Genomic DNA, 20,586 nt, shown 5'->3' with positions numbered 1-20,586 from the left:
TTAAGCACATAATTAAAAAAAAATTTTTTTAAGGGGCTAGAGAGATGACTTATTGGTTAAGAGCACTTGTTCCTGCTGAGGACCTGAGTTAGATTCCCAGCATTCACAGGGGCAGCGGCTCACAAATGTTCTTAACTCAAGTTCCAAGGATCTGAAACATTCTCACTCGACGGCACCAAACATGTACGTGGGGTACAGCTACACATGCAAGTAAAACACGAAGACACAGAAAATAAAAATAAATACATCTAATAAATATTTTTAAAAATTAAAAAAAATCGAGTGTCACTAATATAGCTTTGGTTTCTTTTTCGGATTTAAATGATTGCTGATCCGTCTGAGATCTGCTTAATGTTAAGCAGTTTGTAAGGGGGCCAATTTTTTTTTTTTTTTTTTGACTATGGCATAATGGGGCATAGGAACATTTCTGACAAAAGATCCAGTGAAATAACTGAACAAAGGGTATCAATCAGGACTCAAAATCCTTCCTAATGTAACTATAAAGGAATTTTAATAAGTTTAATCTATAAAATCCATAAATAATGCTGTTCCAGATGAAGAGCCACTGGAATTATTTTTCTTCAATCGGGGAAAAAGGGCACATAGAAACCATTTCTGTTCACTTCCACTGGGATCTAGTCTTTTTTTTTTTTTCCCCAATTTTTTATTAGGTGTTTTCTTACTTTACATTTCAAATGCTATCCCGAAAGTCCCCTATACCCTCCCCCGCCCTGTTCCCCTACCCACTCACTCCCACTTCTTGGCCCTGGTGTTCCCCTGTACTGAGGCATATAAAGTTTGCAAGACCAAGGGGCCTCTCTTCCCAATGATGGCCGACTAAGCCATCTTCCGCTACATATGCAGCTAGAGACATGAGATCTGGGAGTACTGGTTAGTTCATATTATTGTTCCAACCTATAGGGTTGCAGACTTAACTTTCCAAATGGAACGCCAGCTGTCCCAATGCTGTTCGTTACATTGGAAAACGTTTTCACCCTCCACCAGCTCACATGTATACTACTCAAACTCCGTTCCCCTCTGCATACCCAGGGGAAGTGGCGTGGGCGCTCTGTCACCAGCAGAGGCAGTGGAGGGTTATCCAGGACTTCTCATATGGCCAGGATAACCTGAGACCCCGCCCTCGGGGGCGAGGAAGAGAGGCCGAGACTCCGCCCCCGAGAGGAGAAAAGTGCCCGCCCAGTACGAGGCGAAGCCCCGCCTACGGGCCCAGGCTACTCTAAGGTCTGGGAAACCACTGGGGCTTTCTATGAGAGTAGTTCAAATAAGAATCCTCGGGCGTTATTTGCATAGAACTGGGGCTTCCGATGGGAAGCCAAAAGCATCCTAGAGGGCGTCTCGTTTGCATAGAGCAGACACCACTTCCTCTCTCCTCCTTCCGCCTTCTTTCATGACCCTGCCTTCCTTCGTTCTGCGGCTTCCTGTGCTTCCAGAGTTGGTGCCCAGATGCTTCCGAAGCGACGGCGAGTGCGAGCTGGGTCCCCACACAGCGCGGTAGCCTCTTCCACGCCGCCCTCGGTGGTGCGCTTCCCGGATGTGGCCATCTACCTTGCGGAGCCGCGAATGGGCCGCAGCCGCCGGGCCTTCCTCACCCGCCTGGCGCGGTCCAAAGGCTTCCGCGTCCTAGATGCTTACAGGTGTGCGGCTCCCGGGAGGCCCCGATGGTGGTGGGATGCCATCCCCCTCCGGGAGCTGGTGTAATTGTGCCCGTCACCCCAGGGTAGGGACTTACTGTGGCCCAGGGCGGGAGCTGGCGCGCAGCTGTGACAGCAAGCAGCACCTGCGGCTTTGGGTTCCAAGCCAGCCTCGGTACTTCGCGGTTGCGGTACGGTCTCCAACCCGGAGTTCCTCTTTTTGAAAGGATGCCATCGAGTCAGAGGCTTCTTAAAGAGCTATAAAAGAAAGAATGGTTAGTGAGAAATATTTGCTAGCTGCATTCCCTCCAATGAGCCAGCGGTCAAAGATGTCCTGAGTTTGCAGACGTCACCAACTAGCTCCAGTAGAGAAAATGCCCAGGGCAGTGGAGTAACTGAGATTGAGGAGACTAAAGGAGCCTGTGCCCGTGTAGCTGGCTAGTTTGTTTGCAACTAACTCCTCCCTCCACAAATGAAACATTCTTTTTGTTTGTTTGTTTTGTTTTTTTTCGAGACAGGGTTTCTCTGTGTAGCCCTGGCTGTCCTGGAACTCACTCTGTAGACCAGGCTGGCCTCGAACTCAGAAATTTGCCTGCCTCTGCCTTCCAAGTGCTGGGATTAAAGACGTGCGCCACCACGCCCGGCTCAAGACTACACTTAAAAGAGTAGAGATAACAATTTGGATTTCGTGTGGCTCTACATTCTTACCACAGCCTGACAAGGTGGCCTGCATTGGATTTTCCCAGTGTAAAGGAAATATAAATACGATGCTTTCCAAGTACATACAACAAGAGTCTGCCTACTGGGGTTTGAATAAATAGGGCAAAATTCTTGTGTCTTAAAATCTTAGCAGAATGGTATGCCAACCTGTAGTCCTGGTACAAGGGTACTAGAGTTCCAGGCTAGCCTGGCCTACAAAGCAAGTCTCTAAACAGCAATTAGCATTGAGATCAGAAACACCTGGCCCTGGCCACTAAGGCACCTGAGGCAGAGGGTGGCGGGTAACATGCCCAAGTGGCTTGTGGGTGAGGCTGCAGCTAAGAACCTGTTGGACCAATGGAGAGGTGCTCTCCCATCAAGGAGGGGCTGGGAAGGCTTTCTGGAGGAATGGAGGCCTGTCACAGTGCAAGAACAAAGGCTTGGGATAGGAGCAGCACAGCAAGGGCCCTGGGTTTCATTCTCCTTCCAGCTCAAAGGTGACACATGTGGTGATGGAAGGGACCTCAGCCAAGGAGGCCATCTGCTGGCAGAAGAACATGGATGCTCTCCCCACAGGCTGCCCACAGCCAGCTCTGCTAGATATTAGCTGGTTTACAGAAAGCATGGCAGCTGGGCAGCCTGTCCCTGAGGAGGGCCGGCACCACCTGGAGGTGAGCTAGTGAGCTGAGACAGATGACATAATAGCAGGTCCTTGGTGTCCTCAGGAGGAGGTAGGGAGTGAGGACTCTCCCAAGACTGCAGGGGGCCCTGGGAAAGCAATAGAGACCCCAACAGGGACTTGGGGGCTGGGCCATCCCACCTTCTGGTCTAACCATTTGGGACGTACTTTTAGTATAATTAGTTTCTTCCTTAGTGAGTACTTGGGATGAACTTGAGTCTGTCCTTGGGATGCTCTGGAGCCAGGCTGCTAGAAGACAGGAGGCAAGCTCCCTCCCTTTTGAGACCCCCATCCCTAGCCCACATATGTAGAGTTAGGGGCAGAGTACATGCCAGTGCTGCCATTTCAGGATGACCCGTGCCTTGCCCCCCCCTTTTTTTTTGCAGGTAGCTGAGCCCAGGAAGGAGCCCCCAGTCTCAGCGTCGATGCCAGCTTATGCCTGTCAGCGCCCCTCACCTCTCACACACCATAACACTCTCCTCTCAGTAAGCTGCATCTATGAGCAGATCCTCACCCAGAGAGCGGGACATGGGTAGAGCTGGTTGCTATCTGGCAAGGTACCTTATCCCATAACCAAGCCCCCCCCCCCCCGCCCCCAGGAGGCTCTGGAGACGCTAGCGGAGGCAGCGGGCTTCGAAGCCAACGAGGGCCGTCTTCTCTCCTTCTCCAGAGCGGCCTCGGTGCTCAAGTCCCTGCCCTGCCCTGTTGCATCTTTGAGCCAGCTGCATGGGCTGCCCTACTTTGGAGAACATTCCACTAGAGTAATCCAGGTAGGTGCTTGTCAAGGTGAGTGGGGCGAGTGGGGTGTCCTGGGCCCGGTGGAATAGCAGGAGACTTGGTTCAGAGCCCAGTCTGACAATATGGGTGTGCATAGGAAGCTGCTATGAGGGCCACAGTGAGTCACCGTCAGTACAGATTCCTAGTGTGTGGGTTGTTCCCCTGCCCTAGGGCGAATGAGTGACTCAGTAGAGGTTGCTGCAGGCATTCACGTCATCGTTAGGATGTTTGGGGTAGTCAGAAAGCATCCTGGAGTGGTTTTTGAGGGCCCAACATCGAAACAGCCTTTTGGATACTTTTTCCTGAAGAACCTATAGTGGCAAAAGCTGCTTTCAGATGAAGACATACATGTTTCTAAAGGGAAACGTTGGTCTATCCTGGGCCGTGTATGATGAGTGAACCATACCTCTGACCCTGAAAGGCTTTATAGCTGGCATCCCTGCCACACCAGCTGTGCCTTAAAGCTTTGGTGACCTCCCTGGGCACAGTCTCAGTTTCCAAGTCCTGCTGGTCCCTAACACTACAGAGCCTCTCTTTGCAGGGTACGGAGGGAACTCTGCCTTGGGCTCAGAGTTTTGTTTTGTTTCTGTCCCAGGAGCTGCTGGAGCATGGAACATGTGAAGAAGTGAAACAAGTCCGTTGCTCAGAAAGGTACCAGACCATGAAGGTGCGTGATGGGGAGGGGACAAGACACGGGTTCACTGCATAACCCACACGAGCAAGCAGCCAGCAAAGGCCTTTTTGCCCGGCCCTGGGGTCATAGACGGTCACTAAGGAATGGCAGCTAAACTGACACCTGATAGGCAGGAGGTTGCCAGATGGAGACGTGCAGACAGGGCCTGTTTTGAGCGTAGGGAAATTTCTACATCACTCAGCACCTTCTGTATTTTTTTTTATGGAATATTCTCGAATGTATTAAAGGGCTCACTGAGCCTGGCGGTGATGGAACAGGCCTTTAATTCCCAGCACTAGGGGGTACAGAGGCAGGCGGATCTTTGTGAGTTCTGAAGCCAGCCTGATCTACAGAGTGAGTTCCAGGACAGCCAGGGCTACAAAAAGAAACCCTGTCTCAAAAGACAAAAACCATCATCAACAAAATAAAAATGAAAGTGAAAAAGAGCACACTGAGCAAACTAGGATTTGTGTGTGTGCATGCGCGTACATGCGCATGCTACAGTCACCTTCATGGTGCCATCTCTGGTCTCTGGTATCATCATCAGTGCCGCGGGCCTGCATGCACCCATACGTACAGAGCACGTACATGCGCATGAGCACGTGCATACTACTGTCACCTTCATGGTGCCATCCCTGGCCTCGGGTATCATCGTCAGTGCTGTGGGCCTGCCTGCATCTGTGCTGCACTTGCACCCGTGCCTACTCTCTGCCAGCCGGATATGGAAGCCATCTGGGTGGGTGCCTTGCTTTTATCTGCCCAGACACCTCTGCCTCTCCTTTTGTAGCTGGAGATTGTCAGGTCAGTGGCCTGAGATTTGTGGCAGTGATGTGTGGCCTCCTGGGAGGGTGAGGCTTGTGGTATTGTGGGACACTGTACTGTCAGAGTGGCAGGGAGGACTTGGTAGAGAGTCCTCTAGCCAAGAGGCCTGGCTGTGGCCATGCTGGGTAGATCAGGCATGGGGCTCGAGCTGAGGTGACCTTGCCCCAGCCCCATAGAGGGTTTTCTGGGCAGAAGAGAGATCAGCACTAGAAGATGTTGGAGGTGTCTCCTCGCCATTCTGCTTCCCGGGCACCCCAAAGTCTAGAAAACATCCATGCCAGCAGAAAATTATTCCAGTAATTAGAAGGTTTTGTTTGTTGGTTTGCTTACTTGCTTTTCAGGGTAGGGGGTTGAGACATCTCATTACTGAAGCTGAGAGTGGCCTCCAATTAAAAGCAAGGGGCCTGCCTCTGCCTCCAGTGCTGAGATTATAAGTTTGATGCCCGCCCACTTTTCCCCCCACCCACTTTAAAAAAAAAAGATTTATTTATTTATTATATGTAAGTACACTGTAGCTGTCTTCAGACACACCAGAAGAGGGCGTCAGATCTCATTACGGATGGTTGTGAGCTACCATGTGGTTGCTGGGAATTGAACTCAGGGCCTTCGGAAGAGCAGTCAGTGCTCTTAACCGCTGAGCCATCTCTCCAGCCCTCCCCCCACCCACTTTTAAAAACAAATAATAGACTTGTTTTCTTAGTGCTTTACTCATTTTTAGATTTAAGTTTTAAAACCTGGTTTGTTTCTTTATCTGGGGGAAAGCACACCATGGCACACTTGTGGAGTGTAGAGGAGAGCTTGCAGGGGTTGGTTTTGGTTTTGGTGGACTGTGTCTCACAGGTCCAGGTTGGGCTGGACCACATTCTGTAGCTGAGGCCACCTTCCTCCTGCTTTGACCTCCCAAATGTTGAGATAGCAGAATGCACTGCCATATTCAAATGCCAGATTTTTTTTGTAGGTTCATTCTTTAAATTACATATATGCATGCATAGGTGCTGAGTGAGGTGGGCCCAGGTGACAGATCCCCTGGAAATAGAGGCAGTTGTAATCTACCTGACATGGTGCTGGGATTTGAACTTGGGTCCTTGGCGTGAATAATACTTGATGATAATTGCTGAGTCAGTCATCTCTCCAGCCCTAGATTCAGATTTTTGTTTTGTTTTTGTTTTTCAAGACAGGGTTTCTCTGTGTAGCCTGGGACTCACTCTATAGACCAGGCTTGCCTCAAAGTCAGAGATCTGTCTGCCTCTGCCTCCCAAATGCTGGAGATTAAAGGTGTCACCACTTTAGTCAGCTAGTACCAGATTTTGAAAGCCAGGTTCTATTGACTGTTTTACACTGTGAGTTCAGAGTCAGGGAAGCGGCTGAGAAATGCCCAGGAAGGGCAGGGCTGAGAGCTCTTTTTCTCATCCACATGGCAGCTTCGTTTTGTTTGTTTGTGATCGGGGTCTTGCTTAGAGTTCAAGGCTGCCTTGGAATTCGAGCTCTTCTTACGTCTGTCTCCTACATCCTGGGATTACAGGCATGCACAGCCACACCTGGTCTCCATCTTCTTGACACGCATCTGTAATAGCCACTGCTAGGAGATGTAGCCACAAAAGGGTTTGGACTGTGTGTATAACCTTCACTGCTATGGGGGCTGCCCTTAGTCTCATTCAAGAGTCTCTAGGTGGTTGGCTCAAGGCTGGCAACATGCTAGTCCAGGACTCCATGGACCAGTTGGCATTTGAATGTGAGAACAACCTGCTGGGGTAGATACTGGCCAGGCCTCCAGTGTTTCTCTTGAAACCACATCTTTGTTCACTCTTCCTTGGTTTTGGTGTTGAAGAGAAGCACAAGTAAAAAAGCTCCAGTTGTGGTAGGTTTTCCCAGGAAACTAAGAACCTGGCGAGCCTGTATATTAGAGTAACTCTTTGGGGTCTATTGTAAGCACAGGCTGGGCCTGTGTGTTTATAAAGTGATAAAGAGAGAGCTTACTGAAGTTTTTTGGTAGTTGGGCAGCAGAAATATGCTGTCCCTAGTTGGCCAGGATTGAGTCCTTGTCCTGTGGCATTGCATGAAGACAACACTCTCAGTCAGGGGCATCGTTCTGTGGATTTTGCTCCTGACCCATCCGTTCCTTCTTCCACATAGCTCTTCACCCAGGTCTTCGGGGTTGGGGTGAAGACTGCCAACCGGTGGTACCAGGAAGGACTACGAACCCTGGATGAGCTCAGAGAGCAGCCCCAGAGACTGACACAGCAGCAGAAAGCAGGTGAACTTCCCAAAGCTGCCTAGCCCTGGAAGCTACACAATGAAGCCCTTAGCTTTAGTGTGGAACACGCTAATTGCCTGAGTGCGGGGCAGCAGTTGGTGCAGAGGAATCCTGGTAGCCATGCGAGGGGCCCCCTGTGGCTTCCTGCCTGGACCCAGGGTTGGCCATGAGCCTTTCTCAGCGAGTGTTGTCACAGCACTGCCCTGGCATCCTGACCTCATGTTTCTTCCTGTTTGATTTCAGTTTGTGTTAGGGACAGCTTTGGTCTGGGCTACCTGTCCAATGTGGTGTCTGATGTATGTGGTTTTTTGGTGTGGGCGCCACCTGAGTGGAAATAACAGAAACCTTGGGCTGAGTCCACTCCTCCACGTGCTAAGTATGTAACCATGGCTTCAAGACTAACCTCTCTGAGTCGAGGTTACCTTCTCTGAGAAACACAGAGAAATGATAAGGTGGAATTCCTAAGTGCCTCCGGAGGCTGGCGAGTGATGAGCACACACGCTGTCTGTGTAGCCTGCTGGCTTGAGCCGGTGAGCTTGGCTGAAAGGTACCAGGGCCTGCTGGTGGCCTCCCCAGGGTGCTCCTGCTTCAGTTGCCTCTCCCCCAGCAAGGTAGACAGTATGGGCAGCAGCCTTTACTAAGAGCTTGCTGTGTGCTAGGTTTGCCATTCCTCGTGCTTGAGCCTCCTTAGTGGTGTCCCTTTGGCAGGCAAGAGACAGAGTAGGCCAAAGGAGAGGTGACTTGCGGTACCCCAACTTCTTCCCGTCTTTTTTCCACATCTCACTTGCATTGCATTAATCTGGAGAATCTGCAACCTTCAAAGGGCTGGCTACATCTTGCCTGCATTAGTTTCATTGTCTCATGTAGTTTTGTGAAAGAAGTTTTTGTTTGTCTTGTTGTACTGTTGGGGATTGAAGCTAAGGCCTTATAAGGCACATGTTAACAAACTCTGCCCCAGCCCTCTGGTATGTAGCCCTGGATGGCCTGAAACTCTATATATAGACCATGCTGGTCTCAAACTCACTCACTGGAGTTTTATAAGATCCTATGTTAGTGGGAGAGTTGAGGAGGGGATCTTGTTTTCTTCATTTGCATGTGAATCTACAGTTATCTCAAAATAAGAATTTGAATTTAAGTCAGACGTGGTGTTACATGCCTTTATTTCCAGCACTTGGGAGGCAGAGGCAGGCAAATTTCTGAGTTCGAGGCCAGCCTGGTCTACAGAGTGAGTTCCAGGACAGCCAGGGCTACACAGAGAAACCCTGTCTCGAAAAAAAAAGAAATTGAGTTTAAAAGGAGAAGTAGGTCATTAGTAGGGTATCACTCTGCTCTGGCCCCAATCTTTCCCTCTGTGTCTCTGCCTTCCCTACAGCCACCTGGCTGTGGTGGCTCTGTGTGCTGGGGTGGGGGGGTGGGGGTGGGGGGAGGACTCCGGGGAACAAAGGCTTGCTGCCCACAGGGCTCCAATATTACCAGGACCTGAGCACTCCAGTTAGGCGAGCTGATGCCGAGGCTCTGCAGCAGTTGATAGAGGCAGCTGTGAGACAGACCCTGCCCGGAGCCACTGTCACACTGACTGGCGGTTTCCGAAGGTAAGGGGGCCCACCGTACCTTCTGAGATACTCCAGGCTCCTTCCTAAGGGAGGGACTCGAGTTCTGGACACTGAGGTGGCCTTTCCTCTCACTTAAAAGAACATGGCTTTGTGCTGAGAATCAAACTGTCTCTTTCAGGGGGAAGTTACAAGGCCATGATGTAGACTTCCTTATCACCCACCCAGAGGAGGGGCAAGAAGTAGGGCTGCTGCCCAAAGTGATGAGCTGCCTACAGAGCCAGGTGAGGGCCTCCAGCAGCCTGTCCATGAGTGACCACTGACCAGCCTTCTGCCCTCCCAGAACCATAGCAAGCCAGGCCACACCTGCCTCCCCTCTCCCAGGGACTCGTCCTGTATCACCAGTACCACCGCAGCCATTTGGCAGACTCAGCCCACAACCTGCGGCAGCGGAGCTCCACCATGGATGCTTTTGAGAGGAGTTTCTGCATCTTGGGTTTGCCACAACCCCAACAGGCAGCTTTAGCGGGGGCCCTGCCTCCCTGCCCAACTTGGAAAGCTGTGAGGGTAGATCTTGTGGTCACGCCCAGCAGCCAGTTCCCCTTTGCCCTTCTGGGCTGGACTGGCTCCCAGGTAAGTCATGTGTTCCTTTCCGGGCCGGGACTGTGGTGGGCCAACCCTGCTAAAGGAAGCTGTCCCTTCCCTCTCTCCTCAGTTCTTTGAGCGGGAGCTACGGCGGTTCAGCCGTCAAGAGAAGGGGCTGTGGCTTAACAGCCATGGGCTGTTTGATCCTGAGCAGGTAAGTCTCTGGGAACTAGGGTAAGAAACAGTTTCCATAACCCAAACCTAGTCCACAACCTCAAGTTCGGTGTACACCGCCAGGCAGCATGACATGGTTCCAGCCACACTGTGCACAATAGCATGGCCTGGCCCCAGCTCTGCTGCATGGTAGCATGGCCTGGGCCCCAGCCACTAACGCTCTCGTCCCTTGCAGAAGAGAGTTTTCCATGCAACTTCTGAGGAAGATGTTTTCAGACTCCTGGGCCTCAAGTACCTTCCTCCAGAGCAGAGAAATGCCTGAACTGAGAAATGCCTGTGGGCTGCCACACCCATCCATACAAAAATGAGGGGCTGCCTCTTGCTTGACCAGGAATGTTTCTAGACAGGAACACTGCCACCCCATGGCCTCACCTGTGCAAATGGAGTTTTCACCTCCTGGGACATTAGTAGAGTGTGACCCCGAGTCAACTCAGCTTTCAACCTCCACACACCTCGCAGTCAGGGGCCTTTAGCAGTTCATACATCACGGACCTATGTCAGAGCCTGAAGTCTTGGTTCTGGGCCAGCTGTGGTTGCTGTGTCTGCTGCAGAGTACTCCGTTCTGCGTGCCAGAAAAGAGAGACCTATGTTCCCGCCCTGGGCTTGATATGGGAAGTGTCATTCCAGCAGTGAGGTGTTGTGCAGAAGTAAGACGCCTGAGTGCCTGCTGCAGTAGGAGGTGGCCCAGGACAGCAACCTCCAGTGCTGGTGCTGTTGGCACCACCACCCGAAGACATGGGTACCTGTACCAGACTTCATAAGCAGCTCATCTCCAGAATCGGCCCCACATGTGTCCTCTCTCTGTAGCTACCAATCCCCCGCATTCCAGCCTAGGCTAAGCCGGGCCTGCCTACCCACAATCTCCTGTGCAGCCTCAGCCCCTGCAGTACCTTCTGGGAAGGCTGGTTTCCTAGCACAGAGACTGTAGCTCAGCAGCATCAGTGGGCAGCAGCAGAGCGCTCTTCCTTCTTATCCTGAGATTGTGAGCTGCGTGGTCCCTGGTCCTGCTCCTCTGCTCTGCCACGTCTAACTGCCCTGCAGCAGTTTCGAACCTGCAATCCTTATGCAGGCCTGTGACCCTGCAGTCCTCAGGCAGGCCCTGTGACTCTGGTGTTTCTGTTATCTCTTCCAGTCTCAGCTGTACCCCTCCAGATAAGCCTTCCCCCACTTACCCAGTTCACTCCTGGTCCCTGTTTCCCAGCTCTTTGTGACCAACTTCTTCACCTTCTCTGGGCTGGAAGCACTAAAGTGTCACAGTGTCTTTGTATCTCCAAGTGTCGAGACCTATAAAGTCCCTTTCCTTCCTGTACACTTAGTGCCCACTGTCCCTGCCTCCTTCAGGGCCTGACAGATGCGGGCCTCCTAGATCAGTCAGCAGATTAACAAGTATTTTTAAAATTAACATTCAATAAAGTGGATTATTTTTTTGGATTATAGTTTTACAAGTTTTAACACACACATGCACACACAGAGAATGGCTACTTCTGCCACCTTCAGGACACAACAGCTCTGTCCCCCAGAACTTTGTCTTATACTGTTATAGTGACAGTTTCCTTACCCAAGTGTGTTAGGGTTTCTATTCCTGCACAAACATCATGACCAAGAAGCAGTTGGGCATCTCATTACGGATGGTTGTGAGCCACCATGTGGTTGCTGGGATTTGAACTCAGGACCTTTGGAAGAGCAGTCAGTGCTCTTACTCACTGAGCCATCTCATCAGCCTGGAACCAAAACTTCTAGGTCAATAGAACTTAAGGCCATGGGAACAGGAAGAAAAATTTTCCTAGTGGGTCACTAAGGGTGATAGTGAGTAGAACTATTCTCTTCTCCACCCCTTGGATCCTGGGTATGGTGGAAACTGTACCATATATTGGATGCTGATTCAAAGCATATACTGCCTTCTGAAGAACTCTGCCCCAGCCCTCCATGCTGCTGCCACCTAGTTGGTGCTGTAACTGTGTCTTCAAAAGGCCATTCCATATTTTTATCAAGTGGCTGCTTCAGGATGGTGGGGAACATGGTAAGACCAGGGGATTCTGAGATCATGGGCTCATTGTCCCACTTCTCTGGTTGTGAAGTAAGTTCCTTGAAGCAATACTGTGTGGATACCATGGTGGTGGGTAAGGCACATATGATACTATGTGGATACCATGGTGGTGGGTAAGACACATATGATACTGTGTGGATACCATGGTGGTGGGTAAGGCACATATGATACTGTGTGGATACCATGGTGGTGGGTAAGGCACATAAATCTATGAGTAGCTTTAGCAGAAGCATCACACGCTGGAAGTGGCCCAATGTAGTCATCTGCCACCAGGTTGCTGGCCTGCCCCAGGGGAATGGTGCCACATCTGAGGCTCAGTGTTTTTCTCAGCTGTTGGCAGGTCTGGCATTCAGCAGCGGCTGAATCCACATTGTTGAGCCCATCTCTGCCACCATGACCACTTTGTTCATGGGCCCGCTGGGCAATGATAATGTCTTAGCAGGGTTTCCATGGCTGTGATGAGACACCATGACCATGGCCCATGGCAACTCTTTTTTTTTTTTTTTTTTTTTTTTTGGTTTTTCAAGACAGGGTTTCTCTGTGTAGCCCTGGCTGTCCTGGAACTCACTCTGTAGACCAGGTTGGCCTCGAACTCAGAAATCCGCCTGCCTCTGCCTCCCGAGTGCTGGGATTAAAGGCGTGCACCACCACGCCTGGCTCATGGCAACTCTTAAACAGGAAAATAATTGGGGATGAGCTACAGTTCAGAGGTTTAGTCCATTATCATCATGGTGGGAAACATGGTGGCACACAGGCAAATGTGATGCTGGAGAGGCAGCTGAGTGACAGGCAGCCAGAAGAGAAAGTGACACTGGGCTTGGCTGGAGCAGTGAAATCTTGAAGGCCTCACCCACGGTGACACACTTCCTCCAACAAGGCCACACCTTCTAATAGTGCCACTCCCTATGGGCCTATGGGGGGCATTTTCATTCAAACCACCACAGCCCGGAAAGAGGCTGACTGTTCACAGAACAGGTCATCTTAATTACTTGATTTTGAGCTCCTCCCTAGCTGTAGTCCCCTTTTGACGAACACTGACATACAACACAAGTATCGTCACATCATTTATTCATTTGGGGAGATCTATCCACATACTTCTCCAGATGTCTTTCTTACCAATTTTCTGATCATGTTCTTCCCAAGTCCCTGACCATCCAACTAATCTATTACTTACAGCCCATGAGTCAGTGAACAATTGCACATATGGCCATTTCTTCTTCCAAATAAAATGTGTCCTGCTCAACTTCTGCCCACTGTGAAGATTTCCCAGAAAGGAGTTGTAATGCTGCAGCTGTGTACCTCTGTATGGTGTCTGCTTAGGATGTAGAACCATCAGTAAACCAGGCCCTATACTCTTCCAGTCAACTGATCTGGCACACCCTGTAAGGCTATATAGGTGCATGTGTAACAATAGACAGCATTGTATGGGGAGTAGAAACCACTTGGACAACTTCTTCATAGAACTTGTTTGAGCCTTTAGGATCTGCTTCTGTCCAATCATATCTATGCCACTTCCAGTTAATAATAGATTGCTGTGGTGTATGTCCATACTGTATTTCTTGATGGGTCAGACAACACCCAGCTCATAATGGGCAGCTTAGGTTGCATGGTAACTTGATAGCCTGTTGCCAAGCAACCTGGACCTGTTGGAAGAGCCTTCTCCAGTTCCAGGCCCCACACAAAGCTAGCAGCTTTCCCAGTCACTTGGTATATGGGCCAGAGTCAGACACCCAAGTGAGGAATGTGCTGTCTCTAGAATCTAAATAATTCCCTAAACACAGTTCTCTCTCCCTTCACCTTGGAAGAAATACCTCTGCATGCCTCTTACCACTGAACTCATAAGAACTTCACTGAGGTAGTAGAACCTTGGATTGTGGTTGGATTTATTTCTCATCTTCTGATTTATCCATGTGTTATCAACAAATCTAGCACCTGTTCACTTGACCCAACCAGCATTGTGTCGTCAACATAGTGTACCAATGTGACATTTTTGTGGAAGAGAAAATCAAGATCCCTTCAAACTGAGCTGACAAAGGGCTGGAAAGTTAATATACCTTTAAGGTAGAACTGTAAAGGTGTACTGCTGGCCTTCCCAACTGAAAGCAACCTGTTTCTGGTAGCTCTTATGGACAGGTGCCAAGAACATCTTTTGCTAGATCAGTAGTTGCATACCATGTACCAGGAGAGGTGTTCATCTGCTCTTGTAGGGCACCACACCTGGTGCAGCAGCTACAGTATGAGTCACTAGGTGACTGAGTTTTCAGTGGTCAACTGTCACCCTCCATGAGCCTTCTGTCTTTTGTACTGGCCACATACACACCCTGCAACTTTCCAGTCTTTGATGGTGGCACTAATTTCTACAAATCATGCCGGGATGTGATACTGTTTTGCAGAGACAACTCTAAAGGCTTCCATTTAGCCTTTCCAACCATAACAGGTAGCCCACTCCACAAGTCAGAACCAGTATGAGAATTCTGGCACTTTTTTTGTTTTGTTTTGTTTTGTTTTGTTTTGTTTTGCTTTTCGAGATAGGATTTCTCTGTATAGCCCTGGCTGTCCTGGAACTCACTTTGTAGACCAGGCTGGCCTCAAACTCAGAAATCCACCTGCCTCTGCCTCCCAAGTGCTGGGATTAAAGACGTGCGCCACCATGCCCTGCACAACTTTTATTTATTTATTTATTTATTTATTTATTATTTATTTATTTTGGTTTTTTCGAGACAGGGTTTCTCTGTATAGCCCTGGCTGTCCTGGAACTCACTCTGTAGACCAAGCTGGCCTCAAACTCAGAAATCCACCTGCCTCTGCCTCCCAAGTGCTGGGATTAAAGACGTGTGCCACCATGCCCTGCACAATTTTTATTTATTTATTTATTTATTTAGTTAGTTAGTTAGTTAGTTAGTGTTTTTCAAGACAGGGTTTCTCTGTATAGCCCTGGCTGTCCTGGAACTCACTTTGTAGACCAGGCTGGCCTTGAACTCAGAAATCCGCCTGCCTCTGCTTCCCAAGTGCTGGGATTAAAGGCATGTGCCTCCACGCCCGGCAACTTTTAAGTATATCTATCCCAATTATGCATTGTGGGACAAACACAAAGAAATTCAAAGCACATTGACTGGACCTACTGAATCGGACTTCAGTCAAATCCATTAATCACCTGAACTCTGTAAGCACTTTAATTGGAAGGCCACAGTGTTTCCTGAGGTTCAGAACCAGTATCCAATAGACACAGGAAAGGTCTGATTGTTTCCTTTCCCCAAGTGTATAGTTATCCTTGTAAATGGCCATAGGTTCCTCTGAGGAAGCACTGGAGAAAACCTACTAATAAAACCCTTAGTTATTTAATCGATGCCCTTCTTTAAGAAACTTCCTATCTCTTCATTGAATGGGTTCTAGGTCTGCAAACAGGCTCAAGTCTGGAAATTGGTTCATGGATCAAGATTCCCTTCTGCCATGATCCAATGGAGACTTCCGTTTGTTTGAGAATCTTTCCACTTATACAGATCAAAGAGAAATGCAGCAGGCTTTTTATCTATTTCATGCCTGCACATGCCAGGATTGATTAGCCAGAACCAAGGGTCCGTGTGAGACATGCCACATGACAGTTGCTTTGCCTGTGGGTCAGGCCACTGTGGACACTGCTTTGTCTATACTGCCCACTATGATAACCAAGATCACTCTGCACTTGGGCATTCAGTGCTACCACCTGGCCCTGCTACCTGGAGCCTAATTAAACCCATTGTATTTAATTCATCTAACTGAGCAGCAGCATCTCCAAGCCATTGGTCTTGCACGAGGAAAAGGTTGACGACAAAGCTCTTCAGATGTGCTCACCATTTTGCTTCTTATGGGATAGCTAAGGGTACGTCTTCTGGGCCTTCCCTTTGTGGAGGAGTTTTAGGTTTTACCCAGTATACCCACTATAGCATTGCAAACTCCCTGAGTCTTAAAATCCCTTCATCAACACTAAGCCAAGATATATCAGACATCTTCAACTCTTTTTCAGTAGGCCATCTTTGGACCAATGTTTCAGCTGACCATTTAAACAAACATTTGATACCTTTTTTTTTTTTTCTGATTGTGCAAGCTTCCATATTAAACTTTGGATTTTCACTCAGAGAGCCCATATCAACAAATTTAGCCTGATCCAGTTTCATGTTCCTTCCACTATTATCCCATATCCTTAAAATCCATTCTCACACATATTCCCCCAGACCTCTGCTTGAATGAATTAGCAAACTCCTTAAGCTCTTTGGTGTGTAGTGCACCACCTTATGGGCCACACTTTCTATCTCCCCTCCAGAAGATTTTTTTTTTTTTTTTTGCCTTGAGTTTGGTTATAGGTGAGAGACATCAGTATTGTCTTGCCTGGCATCTCCTTCAGGGAAAATCACTACTGGTTTCGGCAACAATGAAGGATTAGGCAGGATTAGGAGGAAAAGACAGTATTTCAGGGGATGATCAGGAGGGTGCATCTTTTGCTGAAGATAGAGAGAGACTGCTTCCTCGGGTGAGATAAACCCTTGAGAATCTGAGAGTTCAAAGTTCTCAGCCTTAACATGGTCCTCCCCCAAGTTACAGGACCTCATTCTTTTTTTTTTTTTTCCCCCTCGAGACAGGGTTTCTCTGTGTAGGCCTGGCTGTCCTGGAACTCACTCTGTAGATCAGGCTGGCCTCAAACTCAGAAATCTGCCTGCCTCTGCCTCCCAAGTGCTGGGATTAAAGGCGTGTGCCACCACACCGGCTAGGATCTCATTCTTTACTGATTACTTTACACTTAACTGTGATGGTTTGTATATACTTGGCCCTGGGAGTGGCACTATTGGGAGGCGTGGCCTTGTTGGAGTAGATGTGTCACTGTTGGTGTGGGCTTTAAGACCTCATACTAGCTGCCTGGAAGACAGTATTCTGATAGCAGCCTTCAGATGAAGATGTAGAACTTTCAGCTCCTCCCGTACCATGCTTGCCTGGATGCTGCCATGTTCCTCTGCCTTGATGATAATGGACTGAACCTCTGAACCTGTAAGCCAGCCCCAGTTAAACGTCATCCTTTATAAGGCTTGCCTTGGTTATGGTGTCCGTTCACAGCAGTAAAACTCTTAACTAAGACACTTACTTTAGCTGCCAACACCCTCTGAGGCGGGGACTTGGATTTTCTTTGTAATTTATCCAAACCTACAATGAAGGCTTTAGTTTGACTTTCTGCAGCTTGGCTGTTGAGAAGGCTCTCCCCCAGGACACACTTAGAAGGACTTGGGATGTTTATGTGCGTCTGGAGCCGGTCCGTTTTATCCCTGAGGTCATTATTATCTTTCACTGTTTCTGGGATGCTAGAAGTCGGTGGTCTTAGTGTTGTCTTGCTGTCAAGAGACACATGACCATGGTAACTCTCACAAAGAAAAGCATTAAAGCATTTCATTGGCGCTTGCTTACAGTTTCAGAGGTTTAGACCATTATCATCATGGCAGGGAACATGGTACTAGAGAAATAGCTGAGAATTCTACATCCAAATCCATAGGCAACAGGGAGACGCTGGGCTTGGAATGAACTTTTGAAACCTCAAAGCCTACCCCTGTAGTGACAGTTTTGGAATTTTGGTTTCTTTAAAAAAAACACACACATAAATATAAGAATATGTTTTTGTTTTAATCTCAGGAGTGGGATATGGGGCTGCTTCAAATTGCCCACAGCAGCTGACTATGATTTGCTTCATGCTCTGGCAGGGGCATGATTTGGCCAGCTGCAGAGAGTTTCTGCAAATGGATGATGTTTAGAATTCTGGGAAGAAACAAGAAGAAACTAGATATCCTAATGGTGAAGATCAAACTTGTCCCAAGGAACTGGATGCCCCTAATCATCAGGAAGTAGTCTATTGATAATATCACCCCCTTCTGACCCCTGTCAGGAAGTAGTCTAATGATAATATCACCCCCTTCTGACCCCTGTCAGGAAGTAGTCTAATGATAATATCACCCCCTTCTGACCCCTGACTTTATTCAGGGATCTCTTTCCTTTCCTCTCTATCATCTTTTTCTCTCTTATCTAATGTTAGGAAGTTGAAAGAAAGGTGAAAGATAGAAAAACCCACAAGGTAGCAAAAGACATATACATGCCCTCTGTTGTTGGGGTTCAGGAATCGCCACACAAACAATATGAACATGGATCTCATTTAAGCAAGAATCGTTTACTGAACGTGCATCTTAATACTGGTCAGACCAGGGAGAGCCCAGAATTCTCTGAACAATAACAACAGACATATTTTTTTTCTGTCAGCTTATGAAGGAAAACCCCCCACAAAACCCACAATGGGCTCATACACGCAGGCAGGAAAGGCTGCCTGGTGGTCAGCTCTGACTCCAAGCTTTGTGGAATTTCTTAAGATTAACAAACCTCAGAACACACCAAACATAACAGGGGATATGGTCAGCATGATCTTACTCTGAGTCAAGTTATTTTTTTGTGTTAATGACTAGCAGGCATATTACAGCAACAATATGAAACATGGAACAAAATGGTTACAGCTATGCTGGGGGTGGTGGTCAGACCAAACATCAGTGACACACTTTGTCCAACAATTCCCCATCTCTTAATCCTTTCAAATAGTGCACTCCCTTGTGACCAAGTATTTAAGTCCATATAAGTACCTCTCTCAGTTAAGCAAGAATAGTTTATTGAATGCACATCCTAACACTGGTCAGACAAGGTACATAGCTCAGAATTATCTGAATGATCACAACAGACATCTCTTTCTCATTCAAACCACATTAGTTAATTTTATCACAGAGCTTGTTCTTTTTCTTTGCCAGTTTATACAGAAATACTAGCATCGTCGTCATTCTCCTTATTTTTCAACAAATAAAAGTTACCTCTCATAATTAGTGATTGAGGATAATCAATTCATTTGTCTTCTTAAGTTTGTAAAATAGTTCATACCATGGGCTTTCAATGCTCTCAGTTTTTAGGAGAGGCATCAGCAACTGTAGGTGTTGGCATATTGGAAAACGTACTCCAGATACTTTAGAATTTATCCTTATACATCTGTTGCTCTAGAACCTCTTCTAGCACCAAAATCTGTTTAGTCAGGGTTCTTGAGAGAAACACAACTCATAGAATCTATCTATCTATCTATCTATCTATCTATCTATCTATCTATCTATCTATCATTTATCTATATTATTATGTAGAGAAAGGGGATTAGAATGGCTTACAGGCTCTGGCCTAGCTAGTCCAACAATAGCTATCTATTAATAGAAGATCCAAAAATCCAGTAGCTGTTCACTCCCTGAGGCTGGATGTCTCAGCTGGTCTTCAGTATACACCAGACTCCTGAAGAAATAGGTTCTAATATCAGTGAAGGAGTGGACTTGCCAGTAGGAGCAAGAATTAGCAAGCAGATAGAGATAGGCTTGTTGTGAGTAGTCTTTGCTACTCAGCCTAAGCTTTGGGAATGGGCTGTGTTACCAGCCCCCACCCATCTTCCCTTGAATCGAGGGATAAAAGACAGACATACCATTGTTCATTTTCAACTTGCCTTCTTGGCACAATTGCTGGACATTATTAAACTCCAGAGGCTAGATTGCCCTTATCAATACTCTTAGCTCTGCACCTCCCCCTACCCTAAACTTTAGTTGCTTAGTTACATCTAGTCCCTGCTAAACTCCCCTGACTACCCGCCTGTAGGAGTGGCCTATGTGGTCACTCCATTTTGAGATCTCACATGGCTAGTCAACTTTTCTCCATCAGAAGCATGGCAAATTCTCCTCTCCTCCCTTGTGTCTCTGTTTGCCTGCCGGGACCTGGAAGTCCCACCTATCCCTTCCATCCAGCAATTGGCCCATGGCTTCTTTACTGACAGATCAAGAACCAATTGGGGAACAGGACCATAGCATCAGAATTACCCCTACAGAGACTTCCTTCTTCTATGACCTTTATATTGTGTGCCACCAGAAGGCATGGCCCAGATTAAAGGTGGGTCTTCCCATCTCAAAGATCAATGCTTTCATTAAGAAAAAAAGCCCTCAGACATTGTGGGCTGCTCCCTGCCCTGCCCTGCCCTGGTGAGCATAGCCAGAATCAAGCAAATATGTGGTAGAGAAATGGGAGAGAAAAAGAAGCTGCACAGCTTGTGGGCTACGAAGAGAAACGGAGCTGGAGATGCAATGGTGGTGAGGAGCAGCCTGATGTGAGCGGCCTGCACAGCCACCAGAGGTTGTGGAAATGTGTGGCCCAAGCTGCCACTGAGGATCATGGCCTGTACTACCACGGAAGGCTATAAGAATACCCATAGTTTGTATTGCAGCCTGAAACCATGTTGATGGTTGAGGTCTGTCCTCTCCCCCACATAGCTGTACCACTTTGCTCCATGTCTGCCAGCTACTTCATATTGTTGCTGTAATATGCCTGCCATTCATTGACACAGATAAATAACTTGACTCAGAGCAAGGTATGCTGATCACATATTCTGTTATGTTCTGTATGTTATGAAGTTTGTTAATCTTAAGAAATTCCACGCCGGGCGTGGTGGCGCACACCTTTAATCCCAGCACTTGGGAGGCAGAGGCAGGCAGATTTCTGAGTTCGAGGCCAGCCTGGTCTACAAAGTGAGTTCCAGGGCTAT

The 20,586-nt window shown here is 48.1% G+C and overlaps 1 protein-coding gene across 4 annotated transcripts; it reads left to right on the top strand.

The window, feature by feature from the left end:
• The first annotated feature begins 383 nt into the window (after positions 1 to 383).
• Polm (polymerase (DNA directed), mu) lies at positions 384 to 11,356 on the top strand. 4 transcript variants are annotated; one of them, NM_017401.2, is made up of 11 exons: positions 1,200 to 1,655; positions 2,842 to 3,022; positions 3,417 to 3,515; positions 3,630 to 3,800; positions 4,403 to 4,474; positions 7,436 to 7,556; positions 9,016 to 9,148; positions 9,288 to 9,390; positions 9,491 to 9,739; positions 9,822 to 9,905; positions 10,101 to 11,356. In NM_017401.2, the coding sequence occupies exons 1-11, from the start codon at positions 1,465 to 1,467 to the stop codon at positions 10,185 to 10,187; spliced, it is 1,491 nt and encodes a 496-aa protein (NP_059097.2). In that variant the 5' UTR covers positions 1,200 to 1,464; the 3' UTR covers positions 10,188 to 11,356. The 4 variants fall into 4 exon arrangements, with proteins under 4 accessions (XP_006514822.1, NP_059097.2, XP_006514821.1 ...); XM_006514758.3 differs by having other exon boundaries at positions 1,206 to 1,655; positions 3,417 to 3,587; positions 3,701 to 3,800; XM_030246158.1 differs by lacking the exon at positions 2,842 to 3,022 and having other exon boundaries at positions 1,399 to 1,655.
• The last annotated feature ends 9,230 nt before the right edge of the window (positions 11,357 to 20,586 follow it).

This window comes from Mus musculus, chromosome 11, assembly GCF_000001635.26.
Source record: "Mus musculus strain C57BL/6J chromosome 11, GRCm38.p6 C57BL/6J".
Lineage (NCBI taxonomy): Eukaryota > Metazoa > Chordata > Mammalia > Rodentia > Muridae > Mus > Mus musculus.
This window is presented reverse-complemented; position numbering and strand designations above follow the sequence as displayed.